The sequence below is a fragment of the Hakea prostrata genome, chromosome 10, assembly GCF_041222555.1.
Source record: "Hakea prostrata isolate BN-2017 chromosome 10, UWA_Hpros_2, whole genome shotgun sequence".
Lineage (NCBI taxonomy): Eukaryota > Viridiplantae > Streptophyta > Magnoliopsida > Proteales > Proteaceae > Hakea > Hakea prostrata.
Window position 1 is genome coordinate 49,024,658 of NC_142609.1, and position 21,596 is coordinate 49,046,253.

A 21,596-nucleotide genomic window follows, 5' to 3' on the forward strand; every position below is an offset into this window, starting at 1 on the left:
CAGAAACCCTGCAGATTAAATCATTATCTGGCAACTGGTATCACAAGGCTGTAATGAACTGAAGAATCAGATCCACCATCTGAGCATCATAACTGGGGCCTTCCATCTGAAAGTGACCTACTCCTTCAAGCAAATGGGTCTCAACCCTTCCAGCTGCAGATTTCAGTTTATTCTCTAGCTGTTTGACACTTGTAAACCCGTCACTGGTTCCCATGACAAAGAGTTTTGGTTTGGGGGACTGTAAAACGGCTTTGTGGTGTCTCCCAAAGAGGACTGAAGATAGCATACCAAAGGGGTAACCCAAGCTCACATAACCAACAACCTGTTGTATTTGATCAACTGCAGATCCTGAAATTGGGGCACCTGTACCAGAAAAGTAAAAAAGGCAAAATAAATTACAGTATCCACTGATTAGGAATGGTAACTCATTGGTCACAACAGTAATCAGCTTCATTTGAACAGAGATCAAATCAACAAAAAAGGAAAAATTCATGGATGAGTGCCAAGAAACCCCATGTAAATATTAACTTTAAGCAAACCAATGTCATAACTACTTGATTAATCTATGCCCCATGCCGACAGTATCTCAAATGCTTGACCAGATTCAATAACTACCACTCAGAAAAAAAAATATTAGACTAACAGAAAAGACAGCTCAGAAAGGTCTTCCTGGCTTCAGGTCCTGCCAAAAGCTGTTATTCAAATGTATAAACAGCAATAATGGAAATGTTGATCAATTCTGTTTGGTGACTTCCAAGGATCAAATGTTATTGTAGCAACAGTACCACTAAATATCTAGTACTTTCCTATATCATCTGTCCTAGCTAGTATGGTTCAAGATCTCAATCTCAAGGCCCATCCTGCAGGCTCAAAAAAGAGAATATCACGGGTTGTTTGGGGCTTAAACTTGCTTTCCAGTTTCCAGACTATTCCAGTCCTTCTAAATACACAGTGGCCTCAGATTATATACTCAATACACTGAAGTGAAACCTCAAAATGGCCTTTTGTACACATCATCTATTCATACGGTAATGCTCAGATTTCAAAAATGAAACAGGCATAAAACATTACACATGTTAATGGTTCAACCGATAATCCAATCATCGAAGTTATAAACCACTGAGACCTTGTGTGCTAAGCACTTCGTCTTGTCAAGCACGCCATCTCATCATTAAATGGAAAAGTAGGGATATCTCGCCAGATCTTGAGAGTTCTCCAACCATGCTAGCTAGTTGGTGAGCTGTTGGGTGCTCATGCCCATACTCACCAGGAGGCTCAAGTGCTGTAGCCTCCCCCACTTCTTCACACTCCACATCTCTCCCCCACCCCAAAAAGTAAGTGTATGTGCGAGTCAAGTAGAAATTACAAAATTTACTAATTTTATGTAAATCCTATGCCACTATGAGTTCCGGGAAATAGCAAATGCTTATTACTCCATGAAGTATCAAATAACTAACAAAAATATGTTTCTATGCCCCTCTAAAAAGAAAAGGAAAAAAAATTACGAAAAAATACACTTCCCACAATGCATCAAGTCCTCATAATAGTAATTTTCACGCTATATTTGAACAACAATCGTTTTCCTGTCCGTTCTATTGACACAGAACAACAAGACAAGCAAAAGAGCTTTATACTGTTCATGTTGTTTCCTCGTGGGTGATGATGAGAGTGAGGGTGAGAGAGAAAGAGATTCCAATTATAATTCTGACACGTTACCCTTTCCATTAAGGGAAAAGCATGGCAGAAGAAGTATGAAGATTTATACAATTAACCTAGGCAGAGAGGATGGGGAAAAACTATTTAGAAGATAGCTACAATAACGGACATGAACAATGGAGATCTAAACCATGTTAAATGTATCAAAAGTAAATATGGTAAAGTACTAGTACATGATGAGGACATCAAGAAGAGATGGGTTCTTTAGCCTACTAAATGAACATACTTGGGTATTGGTAACTCGAATAATTACACCATTCACCATAGCACTAACTTTCGAACATATAAAATAAGAATTACAATGTCCAAAACAAAAGAAGCTCTAGGGAGGATGAAAGTAGGCAAGGCACAAGGCCCCAATGAAATCCCAATGAAGTATGTAATAGCTTGGGAACCTATTGGCTTGCTTGGCTCACCAAGTAATAAGATTATGAGCAGATGGAAAATGCTAGATGAAGAAGAAGCATCGTGATCCCAATTTACAAAAATAAAGGTAATATTCAAGGTTGCAATAATTACAAAGGCACAAAACTGATGAGTCATACTATAAGATTATGGAAGAGAGTAATTAAAATCAGTTTGAGACAAGAAACCTCTGTTATGAAGAACCAATTTGGTTTTATGCCGGGAAGATCTATAATGGAGTTATTTACCTTATTTATGGAAAAGATATATCGAATGTAAGAAAGATCTTCATGTGGTCTTTATCGACCTAGAAAAAGCTTATAATAGAGTCCCTAAAGCTTTAATTTGGAAACTACTAGAGAAGAAATGGCACAAGTAAATATGTAGACATAATCAAAGATATGAATGACAGTTCAGTGACAAATGTAAGAATAATTATTTTTTTTTGGGGTGGGGGGTGGGGTGGGGGGTGGGAGAGGGACAAGGTAGTGAATTCCCAATTAAAATTTCACTACATCAAGGATAAACTTTAAGCTCATATTTCTTTGCACTTAAAATGGAAGATTTTAACAAAGACATTCAAAATGAAGTCCCTTGGTGTATGCTTTTTGTTGTAAATATTGTTTTGGTAGATGAGACACAAATAGAGATTAATACTAAGTTAGAATTGTGGAGAGCAACTTTGGAATTAAAAGTGTTTCACAATAAGTAGAATAAAGACCAAATATCTAGTATGTTAACTTTGGTCATGATTGTACGAATGACGAGGTGGTAAAACTTGATCAGAAGGAGATTCCACAAAGTGATCATTTTAGGTATCTCAACTCAATCATAAATAAAAAAAGTGGTATAAAGGATGATGTTTCCCAAAGAATTGACATAGGGTAGATCAAGTGGAGAGGAGCTTTTAGGGTCCTATATGATTGACAAATTCCTTTAAAGCTCAAAGAAAAACTCTATGAGATTGTCATACAACCAGCTATGATGTATAGTGCAAAGTGTTGGACTATTAAGAAGCATCATCTAGATAAATTAAGTGTAGCAGAAATGAGGATGCTAAGATGGATAAATGGCAAAACCAGAAAGGATAAAGTAAGGAATGATCATATTAGAGCTGAATTAGGAGTAGCTCCAATAAATGACAAGCTACGAGAAAGTCGATTGAGGAGGCATGACCATGTTCCATGGAAGCCTTTAAACGCCCCTATGTGGAAAAACGATTCAATCCATGTCAAAGGAGTTAGAATAACTAAGGGTAGACCTAAAATAACCTTAAAAAATAAAAGTGATGAGAAAGGATATGCATAGGTTAGGCCTTATATGTAGTATGACCTCAAATAGAGCTGATCGTAGGGCAATGATCCATGTAGCCGACCTCATTGAGATGGGAGAAGGCTTGTCGTTTTTGTTATTAAACACCTTCCCTCACATTTCACAATGAGTCCAGTAAGATCCTATAAACAGAGTTTCAGAAGAATAACCAATAACAGCAAGTTCAAAGATTTTATCACAGCAGCACCAATGTCTGGGCTGACAAATTAATAATAATGTCACTGTAACAGCCATCACAAACCAAAACTGAAAAATTAGTGATTTCTTGAAGAATTCAGAAAATCCTGATGACAGAAGGATTCCTGGAAGTCAGTAAAAGCAGATTTTGAGAACAGAACTCAAAAGAATTTAAGGAGCGATGATTCTATCTGAGAACAGAACTGAAACCTCCATTCCAGAACGTCAAGACTGAAGAATCCTTATTGACAGTTGGAATCCGTAAAACTAGTTAAGGACTAGAATTTTAATAGCCAAAGAATAACTGCAACTAAGATCTCTTTAACAGAAAGTACTTACTGAGAACTAAAACCAGACAGCACTTGAGAGAGTGTCATGGTCTAACAATATGGAGTTCACATAAAATAGGAAAGTGTGGATAATGACCTGATTGGAGAGAATAAGAAGAAGAAGACGAAGAAGAGAAACGAAGCCCTGTGACACTGCCAATTTCCTTGCCATTTATGACCTGATTCTTCTAGATTTATGCGAAACAACAGAAAAAAGAGAATAATTTCCTAGCCACTTATGACCTGATTCTTCTAGAACGATGAGAAACAATGGTATAAAGAAAATAAGTGATATCATTCAAGCTTCCACCTGGTGGTTGACTGGAATTCCACTGTGCTGCCTTATCATTTTGCCAAGGACCTCACTGTAACAGCAAGTAATTCTGATCCTCACAGAACAATAGAGGCAAAAGCCAATATTTCATTATTCAAATTTGAGTTCACGGTAGCCCTTAAAATGCATTAAACAAATAAAAAAAAATAAAAAAACAGGAATCAAACTAGGCCTAAAGCTCCTTCATCCAACAACCTCCTTAAGAGAGAATTTATTCTACTAAACTAGGACTGGGAGAAAAAAAGAGTTAGAGGCTTAAAACAAGGCTGGACTCCTAGAGTCCTAATTCAGCCCACTTAAAGCATTTTAACAACAAATCAAAATAACAAATATGACTCTTAACTAAAGTAACTAATAAAGTAAATCATGTTCCTACTTCCTACCTATAGTTTAGGCCCATTAAGTTCGTCTATTATAAAGAAAACCTGTTGGATCAAAGGCCCACATGCCCAATACATATGCAACCCATCTCAAGGCTCATTCCCATTAAAATAAACAAATTCTGTATTTTATCTCCATCGATCTTGCTCTGCACCAAGACTCCAAAGGCATCTGTATGCTTCAAGTTTCTTAAACAAGCTCTCCATTCAATTTGGTATGATATACTTTTTTCTGATTTAACATTGTCCAATTTTCTCTTCTAACTTTGGTCTCCTAGAATAGTGCATTCTTTTTAATTTCTCTTCCCAATAACCAAATTTCTCATCCACAACGCTGATGCAGTACAGCAGATAATCAGTGCACTTATGATCAATGTTATTCTATTTGGTATAACATCATATGTTTATCGGAAAAAGAAGCAGCTAAAGTAAACAACAACAAGAGCCTATGGCGGGGAATTAAGAAGGAAGGGGAACTGCCTTATGCACAAAGAATATCCCTGAAAGCTAAACCCATCCACCCCCCCCCCCCCAAAAAAAAAAAAGAAGAAGAAAAAAGACATCAAGTTTTCCAATCAAGGTTTTCAAGTGAAAGAAAACTCGCTTTAAGCTGATATTATCGTGTGTCTACTTGGAGGCCCTCTCTAATTAGTGTTATTTTTCCTCTGCATGACTGAAGTTTCCTCTTTCCAACTTACCTTACATTTTCTCAATGATAACCGTTCCACATATTAAAGGACCTTGGAGAGAAGCAATATGCCAATAAATGTGTCTTGAACTTAGTCCCACACATCATCTGGATTTTTTTAAACTCTTTTTTTCATGATATCAAAGTAGTGAAGACGCATTCCCCTTAACCAACTGGGAGGAGCCATCTTAGTCCAGCTTTTCATAAGGTGAATATGTACATTTCTTATTTGTCCTTTCTACTATCCTTCCTATTCAAATTTCCATCAAATGTCGTTCCCTCTAATCAAAAAGATCTTGCAGCACTCAGAATCTCAGATCTTACTCTGCATGTTTGTATAGAATACACTGTTATTCAGCTTTAGGGTAATGACATTATCCAAGGGCCCAGATCACTCGACCATGAAACCTAATAACTGAAGCAGTAGGCAGACAAGATCTACATCGGCAGAAAAGAAGCAAGAATGACTTCTCCTCTTCTTCTTTCCTTTTCCTATCTGGTCAACGAAAATATGATCTAAGCAACAGAATACACATCAAAACCTTTTACTCAAGAATATATATTTCATCACAAATAAAAGTCGTCGTCGTCGTCAAAGAAAAGAAATTGACGATGATTTTTTTAATGTATTCCTGGGTCTGGTCACTCTGTCTATGACCACTGTTGGTAATATCTTATCTTTCCATTCTCTTAATAAACCATCTTACCATCATTGAAAGACAAAGGCTGTCCATGTAAGTATTATGCCTATTTAGAAATATCACTTGTCCCCCTATATGTTTTCTACCCAAATTTTCAACATTAACTTACATTGAAAGAACAAAGGTTGCATATGAAACACGCTGCTGCAAATCAGTTTGTATAACCATTCTATTTTCCTACCTAATCTATTACCTTTCAAAAATTGTGATAAATCCTCTAGTTCTGAGAATAAATAAAATTTTCCTTTGAAGGCAGGTCATAGATCATGAGTTTTAATGCTAACAAGGTTGTAAGTATTAATGTTTCTTTCAGAGTTCTGACAGTGGTGCTCAAGCAGACTCACAGTATACCACTAAGGTTGTTAATCATGGCCATACCAAGTTAACAACTACTCTCGGTATCATGAAAAGATAAATGGCTTAAATCTGCATCATGGACAGTGTAGTCTATCTGAAGATTGGTCATAACTTTTAATTTCATTTCAATGCCCCCACCTGTAAATATAAATTTCATTTCATGTGAGAACTTACACAAACTAATTTCACTTCCAGATAGAAGAAATACACACCTATAAGTTGCACTTGCAAAACTTCTTCCATCACATGTCATGCATAATTATCTATACGAAAATGCTGCATCATTGGTCTACTTTGAGCTCCACATGGATTCCGCTGTTCTTTTCGTAAGAAAACTACTAGTTCTCAAGGTATGTCTTCCAAAACCTGAACCTGTGCCTCATAGAACCCCTTCCTCTGTTTCCAAGCTAGCATAAGCAGGAAGCTCCTCTTCCTTAACAATTCTATGGACCCCATGGTGAAGTGCCAGCAAAATATGCGGACAAATTGCCAGCCGAGACATAATATGTCATTGATAATCCACCAGGACAACATGTAGGATTATATGGTCCATCATTTTCTTGACTGCAGTATACTTGGACTATGAGATTTCAAAGATGTTCAATGCTTGCTAAGTATTAACCTGATTCTAATTCTCTCTTTTTTCATCACCAAATTGTTGAGGACGTACCAGCTTACTAGAGATCTAGAAATACCCTTTCTTATACGCCCAAATATTGGTTCCATGTAATTACTGATGGCTTTACCTAGAATAGGGGATTCAAAAACTTAGTCACACCTCACATGACATTAGAGGTTCTTTAAAAAATCTCCAGGAATTTCTGACACTTCAAGGTTTATCATGATGCTTTAAAATGATTAGTATAGAGACGTCCTTAAACGTACAGATCGGACATAGATCTCTACAGAACTTACAATAATAGGCCTAACACCACGTCAATGAAGCAAAAAATAGACTAGATTCATCTTATCTAACTCAATACTAAATCACAGCAGTAGGTTAAACACTAAATATATGTCAAGAAAAGGAAAATACCCATTAAATTGTACACAACTCTTAATCCCAAAATAATGAATTAAAAAAAATAAAAATAAATAAAGTAATCAAATTCTGCAATTCAATAAACCTAACTCATACAATAGAAAACCCAAGATCCATCAATAAAACAAGCAATCCAGTTCAAACCAGAAGAAACTCCCGGGGGTGGGGAATAGAATTAAAGGAAGCGAGAATAATTATACCTGCAGAAGAACCCACCAACAAAATCCTATCAGTAGACATGTTTTCACAGACCCAATTAGAAACAGCGATGACATCACGGATTTCAGAGGAACCGGTAAGAGAAGCTCTCCCGGTGGATTTACCGGCCCCTCTCATGTCGAAGGTAACAGCTCTGTAACCTCTCTCTGCCAACCCAGCAGCGATTCCTCTCAACAACGCTTGACAACCACCCAAGACTGAGTACGGATGAACGAGCACAATTACCAAATTATCCTGGGGTTCTCCTCTGGGATTGAAGATTCGTGTGTGAAGCTTGACGCCGTCGCTGGTTTCGACTGTACGGGATTCTACGGAAGAAGAAGAAATCGTCGTCATTGTGTCAATTTCTTCTTTGCTTCCTTACCCAGAAGAGAAAAAGAGCAGAAACCAGAATTGTTGCAAATGGGTAGGGATAAATGCATATTTTTATTCTTTGTTGCTGTTGAAAACAGAAAAAAGAACCAACAACAAGTGATGAGATGAGAGGAGATGAGATTACGGCAAGACTTTGGGTCCTCCTAGTTGTTGACCCGTTTTATGATTTTATGTATTATAACTTTTATGATCATATTCCCTTTGGATGGCTTTCATAGTAGCTGATTCAAGCTTCACTTTCCTAGATTTTCATTTCCCCTGTTTCAAATAAAAAAAAGATTTTCATTCCCCTCAATCTCGACCGTCGATTATACTAGAGCACCAGATTAGGCGATAGTGACTAGTATGACTGTTCCTCCTCCTCATCCGTTCCCCTGCACCATTAATGGTGAATTGTGAAAGCATTTGTGCATCAAAGTTGTGGGTCATCTATGCTAGATGGTCGGTTGGAATCTATGCATGACTCTGATATTTTTTTTCAAGGTAATTTTCATTTGGTGTTGAGGTTTAAAGTATATTAATATGTCTCTTAAAATCATTTAATTCATACTATACTAGATACCGATATTTTAAACCTTAATTTTTAGTTTTTTTTTTTAAGACAATTTGTATTTTCTCTCATGTAATATCTAAAAAATCAATTTATGACATAGATCAAAATACCTTTATACATTTTCAATTTCTTTTCTTCAATTAATATATATATATATATTGTACATAAGAAGGTAATATAATTAGCTAGATGCTTACTTCACCAAATTATTTGTATTTCACTTCATTTCAACATTTGGGTAAGTTAGAAAAGAAGAGATCAAAAGGGAATAATGGCATTTTGGTCATAAAAATAGTAATATGTGGTTAATTGAGTTTTCTATACTACAGTGGAGACAAAATGTAAGAAAATTTTCTTTTCTTTTCCTTTTTTACTAAAAAATTACTTGAATGAAATCTCATGGGTTCAAATGAAAATTATCCATTTTAAAGAATAAGTATGTGTTTTTATCATTCAGCCCTTGATGAATTCAAATATTTCATCACTATTAATGCCTTTAATAGGATCCTCCACCATTGGCCCTAAACCCAAAAGCAAAGTTGAGAATGTAGAAGCCCTCAAGAAATAGTATGTAAGACAACATTACAAATCACTCTTTTTCCATCATACCTACAAAGAGTGAAAGTTGTCTTTAATTTAGATATTACTCTTAAGGTATTTGAGTTATATTCAACTCTGTTCTAATGAAGGCTGACATTGGCTCATCCGTTTTAGTTTTTCTCTCTTTTTTCTCCTGCTAAACGAACCTACCTCAGTCGTCGTTTGAGGCGGAGAGATTTGCCTCTGCATTCTCTCCGGCTCCCCTGCCCCTTCGCCGCTTCCCCTCCTCCAGCCTTCTTCCCTCCCTGCTCCTTCTCTGCCTCCCCTGGTCCTTCTTTCCTTGCTCTCGCCTCCCCTGCTCCTTCTTTCCTTGCTTCCGTTCCCACCTCCCTGCTCCTTCTTTCCTTGCTCCGGCTTCCTCTGTCTGCCTCCCGCTTGTGCGGTTTCTCACTTTGATCTTCTCCACTTCCTCTCTACTCCTCGATTCTTCTCTCTCCTCTCCTCTGATCCACTTTCTCGTCTCCGTTCCCTCTCTGCTTAATAACCAGATCTAGGGTTTTCCCTTAGACCTGTTTGTTCTTACTATATATCTGGTTGCAATACTTTTTTTTTTTTCGTTTTCAAATAACACATCACTTCTCTGGTTGTAGCGTTTCTTTGGTGCACACCGCATAACAACTCCAAATTTGCGTACACGTTCTTCTGCGGCAAGCTTGACAGGTACGCCTCTAAGGCAGAGTCGGATGGCAGGTCTGAACCTTTTCCGCATTTTTGATGCTACCATCGCCACAACCGCTAGAGTTTTGTGTCCGCCCTTGAGGCGAGTTGTATGTCCCCCTATGAGGGTGTTGTATGTCCGCCCTTGAGGTGCGTTGTATTTCTTTGCTACTGTAGTTGTTACAGTCTTTGTTCTAAGGGTTCTTTGGGGTTGACCCAACCCTTAGCCTGGATGACCCTGTCTATTTGCATGTACGACAATTTAGTCACTTTCCGCTCCTTGGTTCGGTTCGAACCTTGTGTGTCTGTACTTTCTTTAGTTATCTGAATGAAATACTGTTTATCAAAAAAAAAAAAAGTTATGTCTAACAGTGTCCTGGACCATTATGGGAGAGTCCATTAACTGAACAACTAGTGTTGTTTATAAATACTGTCGGAGTGTTCCAACCCAGATACTCAAGATTAATGCTTTTAGCAAACCTTCTGCTTAAACCCTTACTAGACTTTCCTGCAAAAGCTTCTCCAGTTCAACTATGAGATGGTAACCATGTTCTCTAAAATTAATAAGATGAAAGCAAAACAGGGTTTGGGATCTTCAGATTTCTCATTAAATAGATTCTGGGTCTAACGACTCATTCTAAAATCTGATTCTTCTCAGGATCTATTCCAAGAATGTAAGGGGATAAGCTAATATCATATAAATTATTACCTCAATTGCCATACAGCCCCCTATGCGAAGATTTCGTTGCATACAGCATCTCCTAATAGAGTCACAAGTCCTCTGCTCAAGAAGAAGATCAGCTCTATCGTAGATGTCTCTCTGTAGAATCATATGCTCTGGTGTTTCTGAAATTAACTTGGTAACTTCAGTACCCCAGCTCCCAAACAAATTCGACCACTCTCTCCTTCTTAACAATTCAAGGCCTCAATTTCTTGCCTCCCAAAAGATCAGTATTCCTTAAAGGTTCTTTATGGAAGCCAAAACCACTGTATCTGTGTTGAGGATACATGATTAGTTATATACTCCTGATACAGAGTATCATATCCTATATACTGTATCTTATAAATACATACTGTAATTGTACCTTTTACATATGAATACTAAAGTCTCTACAATCTGCCATCTCCAAAGTCCAAAGCAACAAGAAACTGGTTCAAGGCCAAAAACACCCGTAATCTTTCAAGCAAAACATCAAAGACAGAAAAATAGTTATTACTGTAACACAATTTCCTGGAATGATTTTTCACCAATTAGCATGGCCAGTAATGTTGTGTATGGAAATGGAAAGGAATGCAGCAAGAATACCTGATACAGATTTATTCATTAGCTTTTATTTCAGTGATGTCTCTCCAGTAGCTGCTACTGGTTGATCTTATTACCAGTACACAGTCTGCATTGATGATTTGTTCAGCAACATCCTTATCAATGGCTGAATTGCTCAGAAGTTGAATTGGGCCGCGACGCGGACCTTCCCCTCTCACTTAACTTACTTCTCAGACACTTTCACCTCAAATCCCCTGTTTTTTTGCTGCCAGAGCTAAAACCAACCGATCAACACCCCCACCTCCGATAAGAATCAATTTCTTTGTTTAAATTCAAGCAGCCCCCTTCTTCAAAATGGTTGACAGAGCTACCTGAGCTGAGCTTGCTTGTTCTTGCTCTAGGATCTCTAGCTAAGTTCCAGCATTGGCTGGAAAAACACAAAACTTGCAGATGTTTTATGCAAAGCAACTTCTATTTGTATAATTCATATATTTATTTTGTTAAACAATTAATACATCGGATCCGTGGCGCAATGGTAGCGCGTCTGACTCCAGATCAGAAGGTTGCGTGTTCGATTCACGTCGGGTTCAAAAATCAACAATTTTTTTATTCCCAAACTAGTGTGTTATTACAAATATCTCCCTAGACTTACAATTAATTATAGAAATACCCCCAGAGAAAGCCAGTTACAGATGCATTCCTAAAATCAATTATAGCTGCTTTATTTTTTTGTTTTCTCATGTGTTAGTTTTAATTTACCTAACTTAGCAAACTAGTGTGGCGTTAAGGTAATCTATTATAATTTATTTATCAAGGGATTCACTAGTCGGAATAATTGGAAAATAATCTACGCATTGAATTATATCTCAGAAAAAATATATATTAAATATCTGTTCATACTAGCCTTGATGAAGTCAAATAAATCTACCCCAAAAAAATTAAATCAAATAAAGAGCGTAACCTTGTTCTGGCTTCCCTCCTTCTCATTCATATCCTTTGCAAAGTATGTAATCAAATTGAGGATTGAGCAAAATTAAAAAAATATATATTTGATAAATTTTAAAGAGGGAGGGCTGAGGGAGGCCCATGAAGATGTGAACTCATCACCTCTTAATCACGAAGTACTGATGTTTGTTATCTAAATCAGAAACTTTAAATAACTGAAATCAGTCTTGATCAATACTAATCAAATTGATTAGATTTGGCAACAAGTAAGGCTATATGTACCATTTGATACAAAATCAATCAATAAATAAATAAATAAACCTCGATTATTAAGCATTAAAATTAGATAAAACCAACAAAGGTGTTGATCAGCCTAACTCAAACACAAATGTCAAGAGTAATCATTTTTAAGTATCATTATGACACTTCTTTCCACCAACATGAATGTTCCTTTTGACATCAAACACTCTTTTTTCAAATTCAAAAAATACCAAGATTGTGAAGAATTTGAAATCACTGATTTATTCACTTATCAAAAGTAACAAACACTCTTTAAATCAAGATTATAACTTGAAATATCAAATATATGATGAGAAAACAATCAAGTTTTTTAAGAAAAATCACATAGTAGGAGATCTAAGATTCCAAATAAAGAGGTTTAGAAGCAAGAGCAGGGGTGGGAGAGGTCCCGAGAGAGAGTTTTTGTAACAATAATCCCTTCTCTCATTACAATATTGAATAAATAAAAATAAAAAACCATTGCAACAAACGCCTACTCTTTGTTTAATTTATTCTAAAATAACAAACAAATTGTCGTGTCGTGTGAAAACCAACCCCCATGTAAAGTAAAAATCTGGTTTTTTTTTTCTCGGGTTCAACACAACAACAAAAAATTCGTGATAGAGAATCGGATTTTATATATTTAGTGTACAACAACAAAAAAATAGGAAAATTTTTTTTGAGTGGAGGAAAAACCCTAAGAAAATGATAAATTTTCCGCCACCCATGAAGGAGGTTCACGTGGAATCCCCATCTAACCATCAAACGCTACAATAATTTACACAATAAACTTCCAGTAATATTATCACCTCTTTGTTCGTTTTCTCGACTGCCTCGAAGCCACCGCCACCTCTGTATCTGCCGCTTCCCTCGACCGTTTCGATGGGGCTGCCTTTGGCAAAGGAGGAGGCGGCAGTGGCGCCGCCACTTTCTTCGGTGGTCTTCCGACGCTTCTTTTGGCCGGACTGCTCTGCTCCGCCGCTTGTTTCCCTACGGAAGCTTGTTGCCGACCACCATGATCCTTCCGCCCGTCGCTCTTACCGCCACCTCTCTTTTGCTCCGCCACCGATTCTCCACCGCTTTTGCCATTGTTAGGATAACTCACCGAGTTCTTCAACGTCTCTAGTAGCGTTCCATTAGACGACGAATTCCGCTTCATCCTATTCAAGAAATTAGCAGCGCTTCGTTTCTTGGCTACCGTTGAATTACTGGTGTTGCTTTTCCTCTCGGTCTTGGGTTCTTCGCCATGGGCCGACCCTTTACCGGCCGAGCCGACGTTTAGACCATGGTTCTGGTCTGAATCCCCGGTAGGGTTCTTGTTGGAACTGATAATATTAATGCGGTTCTTGCCACCAGTTCTAGAGCTTCTAGTACCCAAACCTGACCTCTCTCGTTTGCTCTTATTCGCAAGGTTCTGTTCTTCCACAACACTAGGGAATGAACTGGGTTGTTTCCGATCCTGAACTGGCTCTGCTTTCTTCTCAGTTGCTGAAGTCGATGGCTTTGCGGAGATTGAACTACGCTTTCTGCAGGTGATGACTGGCCCAGAAGAATTGGGTTTCGCAATCTGTGTATCTGAAGATTCTAGCTTCGCTGGAGGTGGAACACATGGTTCTGGAGCTGCTGCTGTGGCTACTGGTGGTGTTACTGCTGCTTCTTCAAGCCGACGGAGCTTACTTGACCTGATAGTCAGCTCCTCTGAAACCAGCTGCCTAAGTGTAACAGCAGCGACATGTTCGTGTGAAGTCTTGGGGAAGAAGACAATGGCGTTGTTGAAGAGAAGCAGCAAATCACGAAAGAATTTGCGGCTGCAGCCGGAATAGTGACCTATTCCTAACCTCGATCGAACCATCTCGAGATCCGCATGTTGCCTGATTAAGTTCCTGTACTGGGCAGTTTCCTGCAAATTAAAAACAAAATCTTCAGCGACTTTGAAGACCCCAAAATTCGGGGCCTCTCAGCACTAAAGACGACATAATCCAACAGTGTTCCTGCAAAAAAAACAATAGCCTGCAGGCCCTGCACCAAATGGTAGTTGTTCGGACAAAATCATTTCTTGAAGAAAAAAAATTTATGTTTCAAAAATCACCGCAGTTTCACGAATAGTTTCGACCAACATTTTTGTTTCTGAAAGCAAAAAATACAAAAAATATATTTTTCGGAGGGTTATCAAATCCAATCCGAATTTGTTTCCTATAAAAATTTCATCCTAACCGTCCAATGAATCCTAAAACAGGTAAGCCCCCAATTCAACCGGTTAACATCATCAGCATCGTCGCTTAAACATGATGATATCTCCTGCCCTTATAAATGGTCAATTGGGAAAATAGATAGGATAAGGAAGGTTAAAAGAGGCAACAGGGAAATGTTAATGTTAAGAGTTAGAAATTACCTGACTCTCGAGACGGCGCTCGAAAAGGGAGCCGTATTTGTGGGACCGGACAATCTCGAGGAAACTCATCAACGGCTGTGATTTAACAGAAATCTTATTCATGGCGGGAGAAACTTCATCAGCCTCAGGTTCTTCGCCGCTGCTACTTCCAGAAATGGCCTTTTTCCGGCAGTCTTTCTTTGACAAACTCGCTGAGCTCTGCACGTCACTGTTTTCCTTCTGTTCTTCCTCTCCGCCACCTTTTGACTCGGCAACCGATTCCCATAACTCAGGTGTCTCACCGGCTTTCCTTGCCGTATTAGCTCCCTGCGACTTCCCGTCCGGCGGCGGCGGCGGAGCCTCTTTCGCTATCGTTTCTGAACTACCGTGATAAGACCCCTCGTCGACAGGTTTAGAATCACCGGAAACCGGATCAGGACGTTCCGCGACGGGTTCCACCAGTACTGTTTTCTTCTCCGCATCTTCAACTCCGTTATCTTGATTCTGAACCTTCGGATCGGTTGAATTAGACTCGTTGAAAGACTGATTCTCGCGGTCGGAATCTCCGCCGGCAGCTGATAGTCCGGCAACATTCTCCGGCGAGGATTTATCAGGTTTTGCATCCTTCTCCTCCTCTCTGACTCTTTCTTTGGTCGAATCAGATTCTAGATCTGGTTTCTGTTCGTCGTTTTCCGTCTCTCTTCCGCTCCCTTCACGCTCTTCCTTCAATTTCTTAACTTTCAATTGCAACGAACTGGAGAAAAACAGAACAAAACCTCTTAGATCTTGAAGTAACAAAGAAACAACAGAGAGATCCTAATTCAGATCTTTCATAGAAATAACGGAAACAAAGATCAGAGTATCCATGAAGGCATATCTTTCTTTCAGAGAGAGATTTACACGATCGAAACATCATATCGTTGAACTTCGCGTCGGAGCTCAGCCACTCGAAGTTTTCTCAACTCTTCGAGCCAGGGAATCTCGTCAGATTTGTCATCACCGACGAGAGCTTCATCGTCGGCAATGAATCGGCGTTTAAGGTCGAGATACTTGTGTTTACAGTTCTGAGGAGTTAAGAGACGAAGAGAAGAGCTTCGGTTCTGTATTTCCATAGCAACAGAGTCCCAGTTATTGGTTCCATGACGGTTAACGGCACAAGCTAATAGGAGCTCCTCCCAAGTTCCCCATGAATCCTTCACAGTGTCGTTTGGTTTCGCCATGGTTTATCATATCTTCTATCTCTCCATCAAAGGCATCAAAGGATCCACCAACCTTAATCTTTCTGCAATTCTTCGATAATTATCTTTTTGAAAACTAGGGTTTTTCCTCTTTCATTTTGGTTTACTTCCGCCCTTTTATTTTGCCTTCGGATTTCTCGTCGTTTTTCCACACTTTTTGAAAGTCTCTCAAAATAAGGGCATGATCTCATCTCATTGATCTCAATTCTCATTTCTTAGACAGTCAAATTGAAATTACATACCTCAGATTTATTTTGTTAGTATTAGAGGTTGGCCTTACTTTTCATGTTTTTCCACCCTCCAATAGAGGAAAGTCTAAGTGGGACCCATTAGGTCTTACCTCTCATAGTATCTAAGAGATCGAAATCTCGACGCAACACCTGCAGCCAACAATGTCGAGATTTCGATCTCGATTGTCGGCACCACAGTGCTGCACATTTAATGCGCAACCTTGAAGTTGAACCTCTACCCTGATGGGGTAGAGGATTTAGACTACCGATAATGATTTGAGCACAAGAGCCCTATCGCCTGTCCAACCAATATGATCTTCTGATTTGGAATATCTAGGCGGCAAGAGCTTATACACGGATGGTGGAGAGTGGATATAAACCGTTTAGATGTGGGCCTATGGCCTTCATGAAGGTTCCGTACTCATTGATTGATAATTGATCATTTATCGGTTGATTAACTTGTTTAAATTTAGTTTGACAGCTGGATATATAGGATCCACTTACCACTTATAATTTTAATTCAATCATTTTTTATCATCAAAAAACTTGTTTTAACTTAAATAGATGGATTATTTCATCTTTTTTTGGGTATGCTTATTTCCTGTTTTAGCCCATTTAAAGTATTGTAGCTCACATCGCCCAGTAAGTCAATTGGCCTGCTTAAGCATAATTTAAAATCTGATTAATCACAAGTCGACCAGTCTATTTAAGTCTTGATTATGAACTAGTAGTCACCTAATCAATCAAATATAAAATGGCTGACGCTTGATCGAGGTTTGATTACTTGAATACGCAGAAAATAGGTGATGCCTTAAACTGGTAAACCAACAAAATTGAACTAATTTTTTTGGTAACCAAAAAATGGAACTAATTGCCACTTATGACCAAGTTAGCTAATTGATATCGAATCAATGTATTCTTGGCTTTTAGGATTCTTCTATATAAATATTGAACATGTTGGATCAATAAAAAGCTAGGAGAAATTTGAAAGTTACTTTTTTTTTTGGAGAGCTCATGGGTTTGACCCTTGTGGACGATAAAGCTCCCCCCAGGATGTAATTGAGGTGCACACAAGCTGGTTCGGATGAACCTCAGATATAAAAGAGAGAGATATATAAATGTGGTAGACTTTTATCCATAAAATCCATCTTACTGGTAGATGCAAAGTTGCATGAAATAACTATTACGTGCTCAAGACATTTGTTTTCTTGCTGATGGATTTGAAAATGGTAATCACTCTTATATTTCAAGGGGTTCAAACATTGTTGCGGACCTCTTAGTTAGGAAGGGGCTTTCGATTTCAGAAAAAAATTCTTTCCCTTGTAATAAGGAGTATGGTAATTATTTTGCCTAATCTATTCAACCAAACAGCTCTTTTTATATTGAATGAAAGATCAGTTTTCTTATATTCATTTTCCAGAGTTAGTTGAGAACTCAGCATCTACTTTGGAGGACAGCCAGTAGAGTGACAACTATTCTAAAATCTAGCTGTTGGGTGGAAATGTAGTTTTTTTTTTATAACAATAATCGATAATTGATCTGATAGCGTAAAGCCGTATAAGTCTAATACGAGAAACCACTAATATAATGTAATACTAATAAGAGAAACCATTGATAAAATAAAAAAATCTAAAAAGATCCAAGTTGAAAGATGAAAAAAATTCTCTGAACAGTGCACTCATATACTACATAGAAGGCTGAAATTGAAAGTTCAGGTACCCTACTATGCATAGTAGAAAGATGTGTACAATAGAAGATTATTTTTCAAAACAATTATTGCAAACTTTTCTTCATTATATTCTCAAAAAATGAAATCAATCTAAAATTAGACGTTTAACCTAATAAAAAATTAAAACAAGACAATTTAGCTTTATTCCTTCTATGCTTTTCAAGATTTCCCCTTTCAATGCTTTCATATCACTTCGGCTAGGATTATGAATCAATTTCTTGGCCTCTAAATTCTTAGATTGTGTGTTTGTTTTTTCTCCAAGGGAGACTAACAGCTGTGCTAACTCCCTGGCTAGGATGGCTGTCTCTGTGCCGAGCAGAGTTCACTGGCCAAGGTCCACTTCTTGGTTATCCAAGCTTTGTAACTCGGATGTTTGTGCTTCTTTGGTTGAATGAATTTGAATTACCAAAAAAAAAAAAAAAGAAATACTTCATGATGTCACAAATATTTCTTAAGCATCAAAGTATGTATCATTCACTACAATGGAATCAATCAAGATTTTGTTTATTGCAAATTTTGTCTCCTCGCTCTTTTTCTAGCTTAGGAACTGTTGCCAGGATTAATAATCTATGATGCTCCTGTCAATCAGATCTAGTGGCGTTTTAACCTGCACATAACAGGTCCAGGAGTGGAAGAGATTCTGATCTGATGACTGGATTTGGGCCAGATCTGAATCTAGATCTAGTGGTCAAATTAATAGAAAGAGTTTACCAAATCTGAACTTGAAATTCCAAAATTGAAATCTCATTCCCGCCAAGTTGAGGATCGATCTAGTGTGAATTTCAGATTAAAAAACAAAAACCCCACCCAATGGAATATTGAACTCTAAAAAGAAAATTTTCTACCAAAGAAAAACTCGAAGGAAAATGACAACATATTCATGTCACGAAACAAAAAGAATCTACGCTAGCACCTACGAAGCAGATCCAACGGTAGGGATTAAACGAACACTTCAGCCTATACTTACATGCCCTGTTCAAGACTTCGATTTATTGTCATCCACAATTACAGCTTTCCCGGCGGGACCCACAAATTCCGGTGATTTTCCTTCGTCATTTCGCCGTTCAGGAGATTTCCTACCATTTCTCTTGTTTTCCCAGTAATTCCCGGAATCCTGATTCCCTCCTAGGAAAACTGATTTTCCATAGCGAACATCCGAACGGAACTCCTCAATGGCTCTTCTCAGCGAGGAGTTCTCCACCTGCATAGCCTCCAGCTGACGCTTCACAGCCAAACAAGCCCCTGCCACGTCATCATCTCCCATCACGTTCTTCTTCTCTTTCTGCTTCTGCTGCTGCTCCTCCTCATCCACTACCTGTTCGACCGAGATTTTACTCATCACAAGAAGAGGAATCTTCCACGGCGAATTCCTCAACGTCGATTCCGTGAATCCGGCACCGGAACCTCTAACGCCCCATCGGAATTTCAGAACGGCCACGTCTCTGATCGGCAAAATCGTTCTCGCATGCACCGCCATGTCTGAAAATAGGTTAGAAATCCCCCCGATGGCGACAGCGTTCACTTCCTGTGAGAATCCATTCTGAGAGACGCCGTTTTGTGTACTTCCATGAACGCCGTTCTCAATCGATCCTTCGGCGTCCGAATCAATCTCCTTCGCCTTCGATTTGATCTTCGGGAGAGGCGATCTGTTCGACTTCCTGATGGAGAAATCGCCTATCTGAGGCTTGAAATGAAGGAAGAAGCTAGGGTTTCCATGGCCGACGAGATTGAACTCAGCGCTCATCGTCATATGAGCGGCGAACGGCGATCCGAAGTGTCCGATTCCGGTTTTAACGATGAGACTGAAAGGATTCCACGAATCATTAGGGCGATAAGCAATTTTAAGCGAAGGACCTGATTGGAACGAAGTACCAAGATTCAAGCAGAGTTCTTTGGCGTCACCGGCAGAGATTCCAGATTGGAAAGGAAAACCTAAGATGTTGAGTGGAACTTTTGCCCTGAAAAGAGGCTTTTCTTCCTCACGAAACTTGATTGAAGCTTTCATCTTTTGTTAATGGTTGTTAGAAAACCCTAAATCAACATTGAAACAGCAAGAACGACTCTGGAGTCTTCAAAGTTTAAGTACTGCAACCGTAAGCAGTTTTAACGGGCGAAAAAGTCTGCTAAATCCAGAAAAGACAGGAAAAAGGCACTGGAATTTCCGCCATTTTTAGCTGGGTTCGATATTTGAGCTGCAGGTATCGGGATCTTTTTCTTTTATACGAGGAAGCTTTTGTATATACTATTGGAAATTTATTTGGGGTCGAGCGTAAATTATGCCACGTGTACATTGTAGATCAATGCTTGTATTTATTTATTTTTTTGGAAAATATAGCTTTGTATGAAACGAAAACAAAATTACATACGAGAGCATTCCATCCACATCATTTATGATTAACCGAGTGACAAAATCTCGCAAAAAAGTCCGCACCTGTTTAACTCCCAAATGTAGTGATGAAAACCACAATAATCAAACTGTTGTGAGAGGTCTCAAATGTCTGCAACTAATTCTTGAGCAAATCAATGACTATTGTATGATTGTATCTATCCCATTACATTGCCATAGCAACCTGAGAGTTTGACCTAACCTGGACACGGGTATAAGCTAAGTTAGATGCTTGTTGTATTTATTTTAAGTACCTTTTAAAACTTAAACTTAGGGAATGGTTAAATTGCTAAAAAACCCAATACCTATAAGAAATGAATCATCTCCAAAGTAGGAAGTCACACCTCGAATTCCTTTGAGACCAATGTGAAGCTTATATTTAAATTATATATGATAACAATTTCTGAGGACGTAGTCAAGATGCATAAAAATTGGCTAGGAGAAACATTAATCTCAAATTTTTTTAAATAAGATTACACCCAAAGATTGACAGTTGGACTTTACGTTGTACAATTGTATGTCAAATCATCCTTTTATACTCATATAAAATAGTAAGCCTCACAGTGTCATATACGTGAGTAAATCCTATGAATGTGAGTTATACTAATTCTTGTGTGTCAGAGAATAGTTTGACAGTGAATTGGGTGGAGCGGATCTAGACTCCCTATTCTCCTAACTAAAGAAAAATCCTTCACCAAATTTTTTTTTGCGGGGGAGAAGGTTGTCTTTGTAATTTCAGAAGTAGGGTGGGTTAAATCATAAATGTCTGACCTGGATAAGGATTCCTGATAGTATTGTTGAACACGTGGACGGATTTCAAGCGCTAAAATTCAAAACGGATTCACGCTGATTAATCGCCTCATCGGTGCAGTTTTAAAATTTAAAACGGATTCACGTGTCAGTTGGATTTTAACACGTGCTAAAAAGTGTTTCCAACCCCGCAAAACAACAATATGAGGGGGTGGATGTAAACCAAAAAAATATTATTTTATACTTTTAAAATTATATTCTCTAAATTTACATCTCAACACTTAATTAAGGAATCGGTTGAGTTTTTTGCGTGAGAAAAATCCGTACGCAGTAGCAGCTTGCTTCGATGTTTATTCTTGTTGTGATCATCTGCTTTTTGATCACCATTACTCTAATGCTGACCCACTCTGCACCTGCTAAGGGTCTTTTTAAGTGCAAAAATGAATATAAGTCGCCTCTGTTCTGGAGGAAGATAGATTCTTTTTTTGGTCAAGTAGAAAAGATAGATTAAAGACATTTAAAGAGGATTTTTCACTCTC

The 21,596-nt window shown here is 38.2% G+C and overlaps 3 protein-coding genes and 1 non-coding gene across 4 annotated transcripts; 1 reads left to right on the plus strand and 3 right to left on the minus strand.

Moving 5' to 3' along the window:
- Positions 1-40: 40 nt before the first annotated feature.
- LOC149003693 (alpha/beta-Hydrolases superfamily protein) lies at positions 41-8,197 on the minus strand. The gene is made up of 2 exons (XM_089138143.1): positions 7,662-8,197; positions 41-363 (listed from the first exon to the last, which is right to left on the minus strand). The coding sequence occupies exons 1-2, from the start codon at positions 8,014-8,016 to the stop codon at positions 41-43; spliced, it is 678 nt and encodes a 225-aa protein (XP_088994269.1). The 5' UTR covers positions 8,017-8,197.
- A 3,450-nt stretch (positions 8,198-11,647) lies between these two features.
- Positions 11,648-11,719, plus strand: TRNAW-CCA (transfer RNA tryptophan (anticodon CCA)). Its single transcript has one exon. It is a non-coding gene; the product is annotated as a tRNA-Trp (tRNA).
- A 1,066-nt stretch (positions 11,720-12,785) lies between these two features.
- LOC149003695 (DNA-binding bromodomain-containing protein) lies at positions 12,786-16,160 on the minus strand. The gene is made up of 3 exons (XM_089138234.1): positions 15,625-16,160; positions 14,746-15,478; positions 12,786-14,253 (listed from the first exon to the last, which is right to left on the minus strand). Exons 1-3 carry the CDS (start codon positions 15,942-15,944, stop codon positions 13,159-13,161), a joined length of 2,148 nt encoding a protein of 715 aa, XP_088994360.1. The 5' UTR covers positions 15,945-16,160; the 3' UTR covers positions 12,786-13,158.
- Positions 16,161-18,739: 2,579 nt separating this feature from the next.
- On the minus strand, positions 18,740-20,201 carry LOC149003696 (uncharacterized). Its single transcript, XM_089137524.1, has one exon. The coding sequence runs from the start codon at positions 19,924-19,926 to the stop codon at positions 18,898-18,900; it is 1,029 nt and encodes a 342-aa protein (XP_088993650.1). The 5' UTR covers positions 19,927-20,201; the 3' UTR covers positions 18,740-18,897.
- Between the last annotated feature and the right edge of the window lie 1,395 nt (positions 20,202-21,596).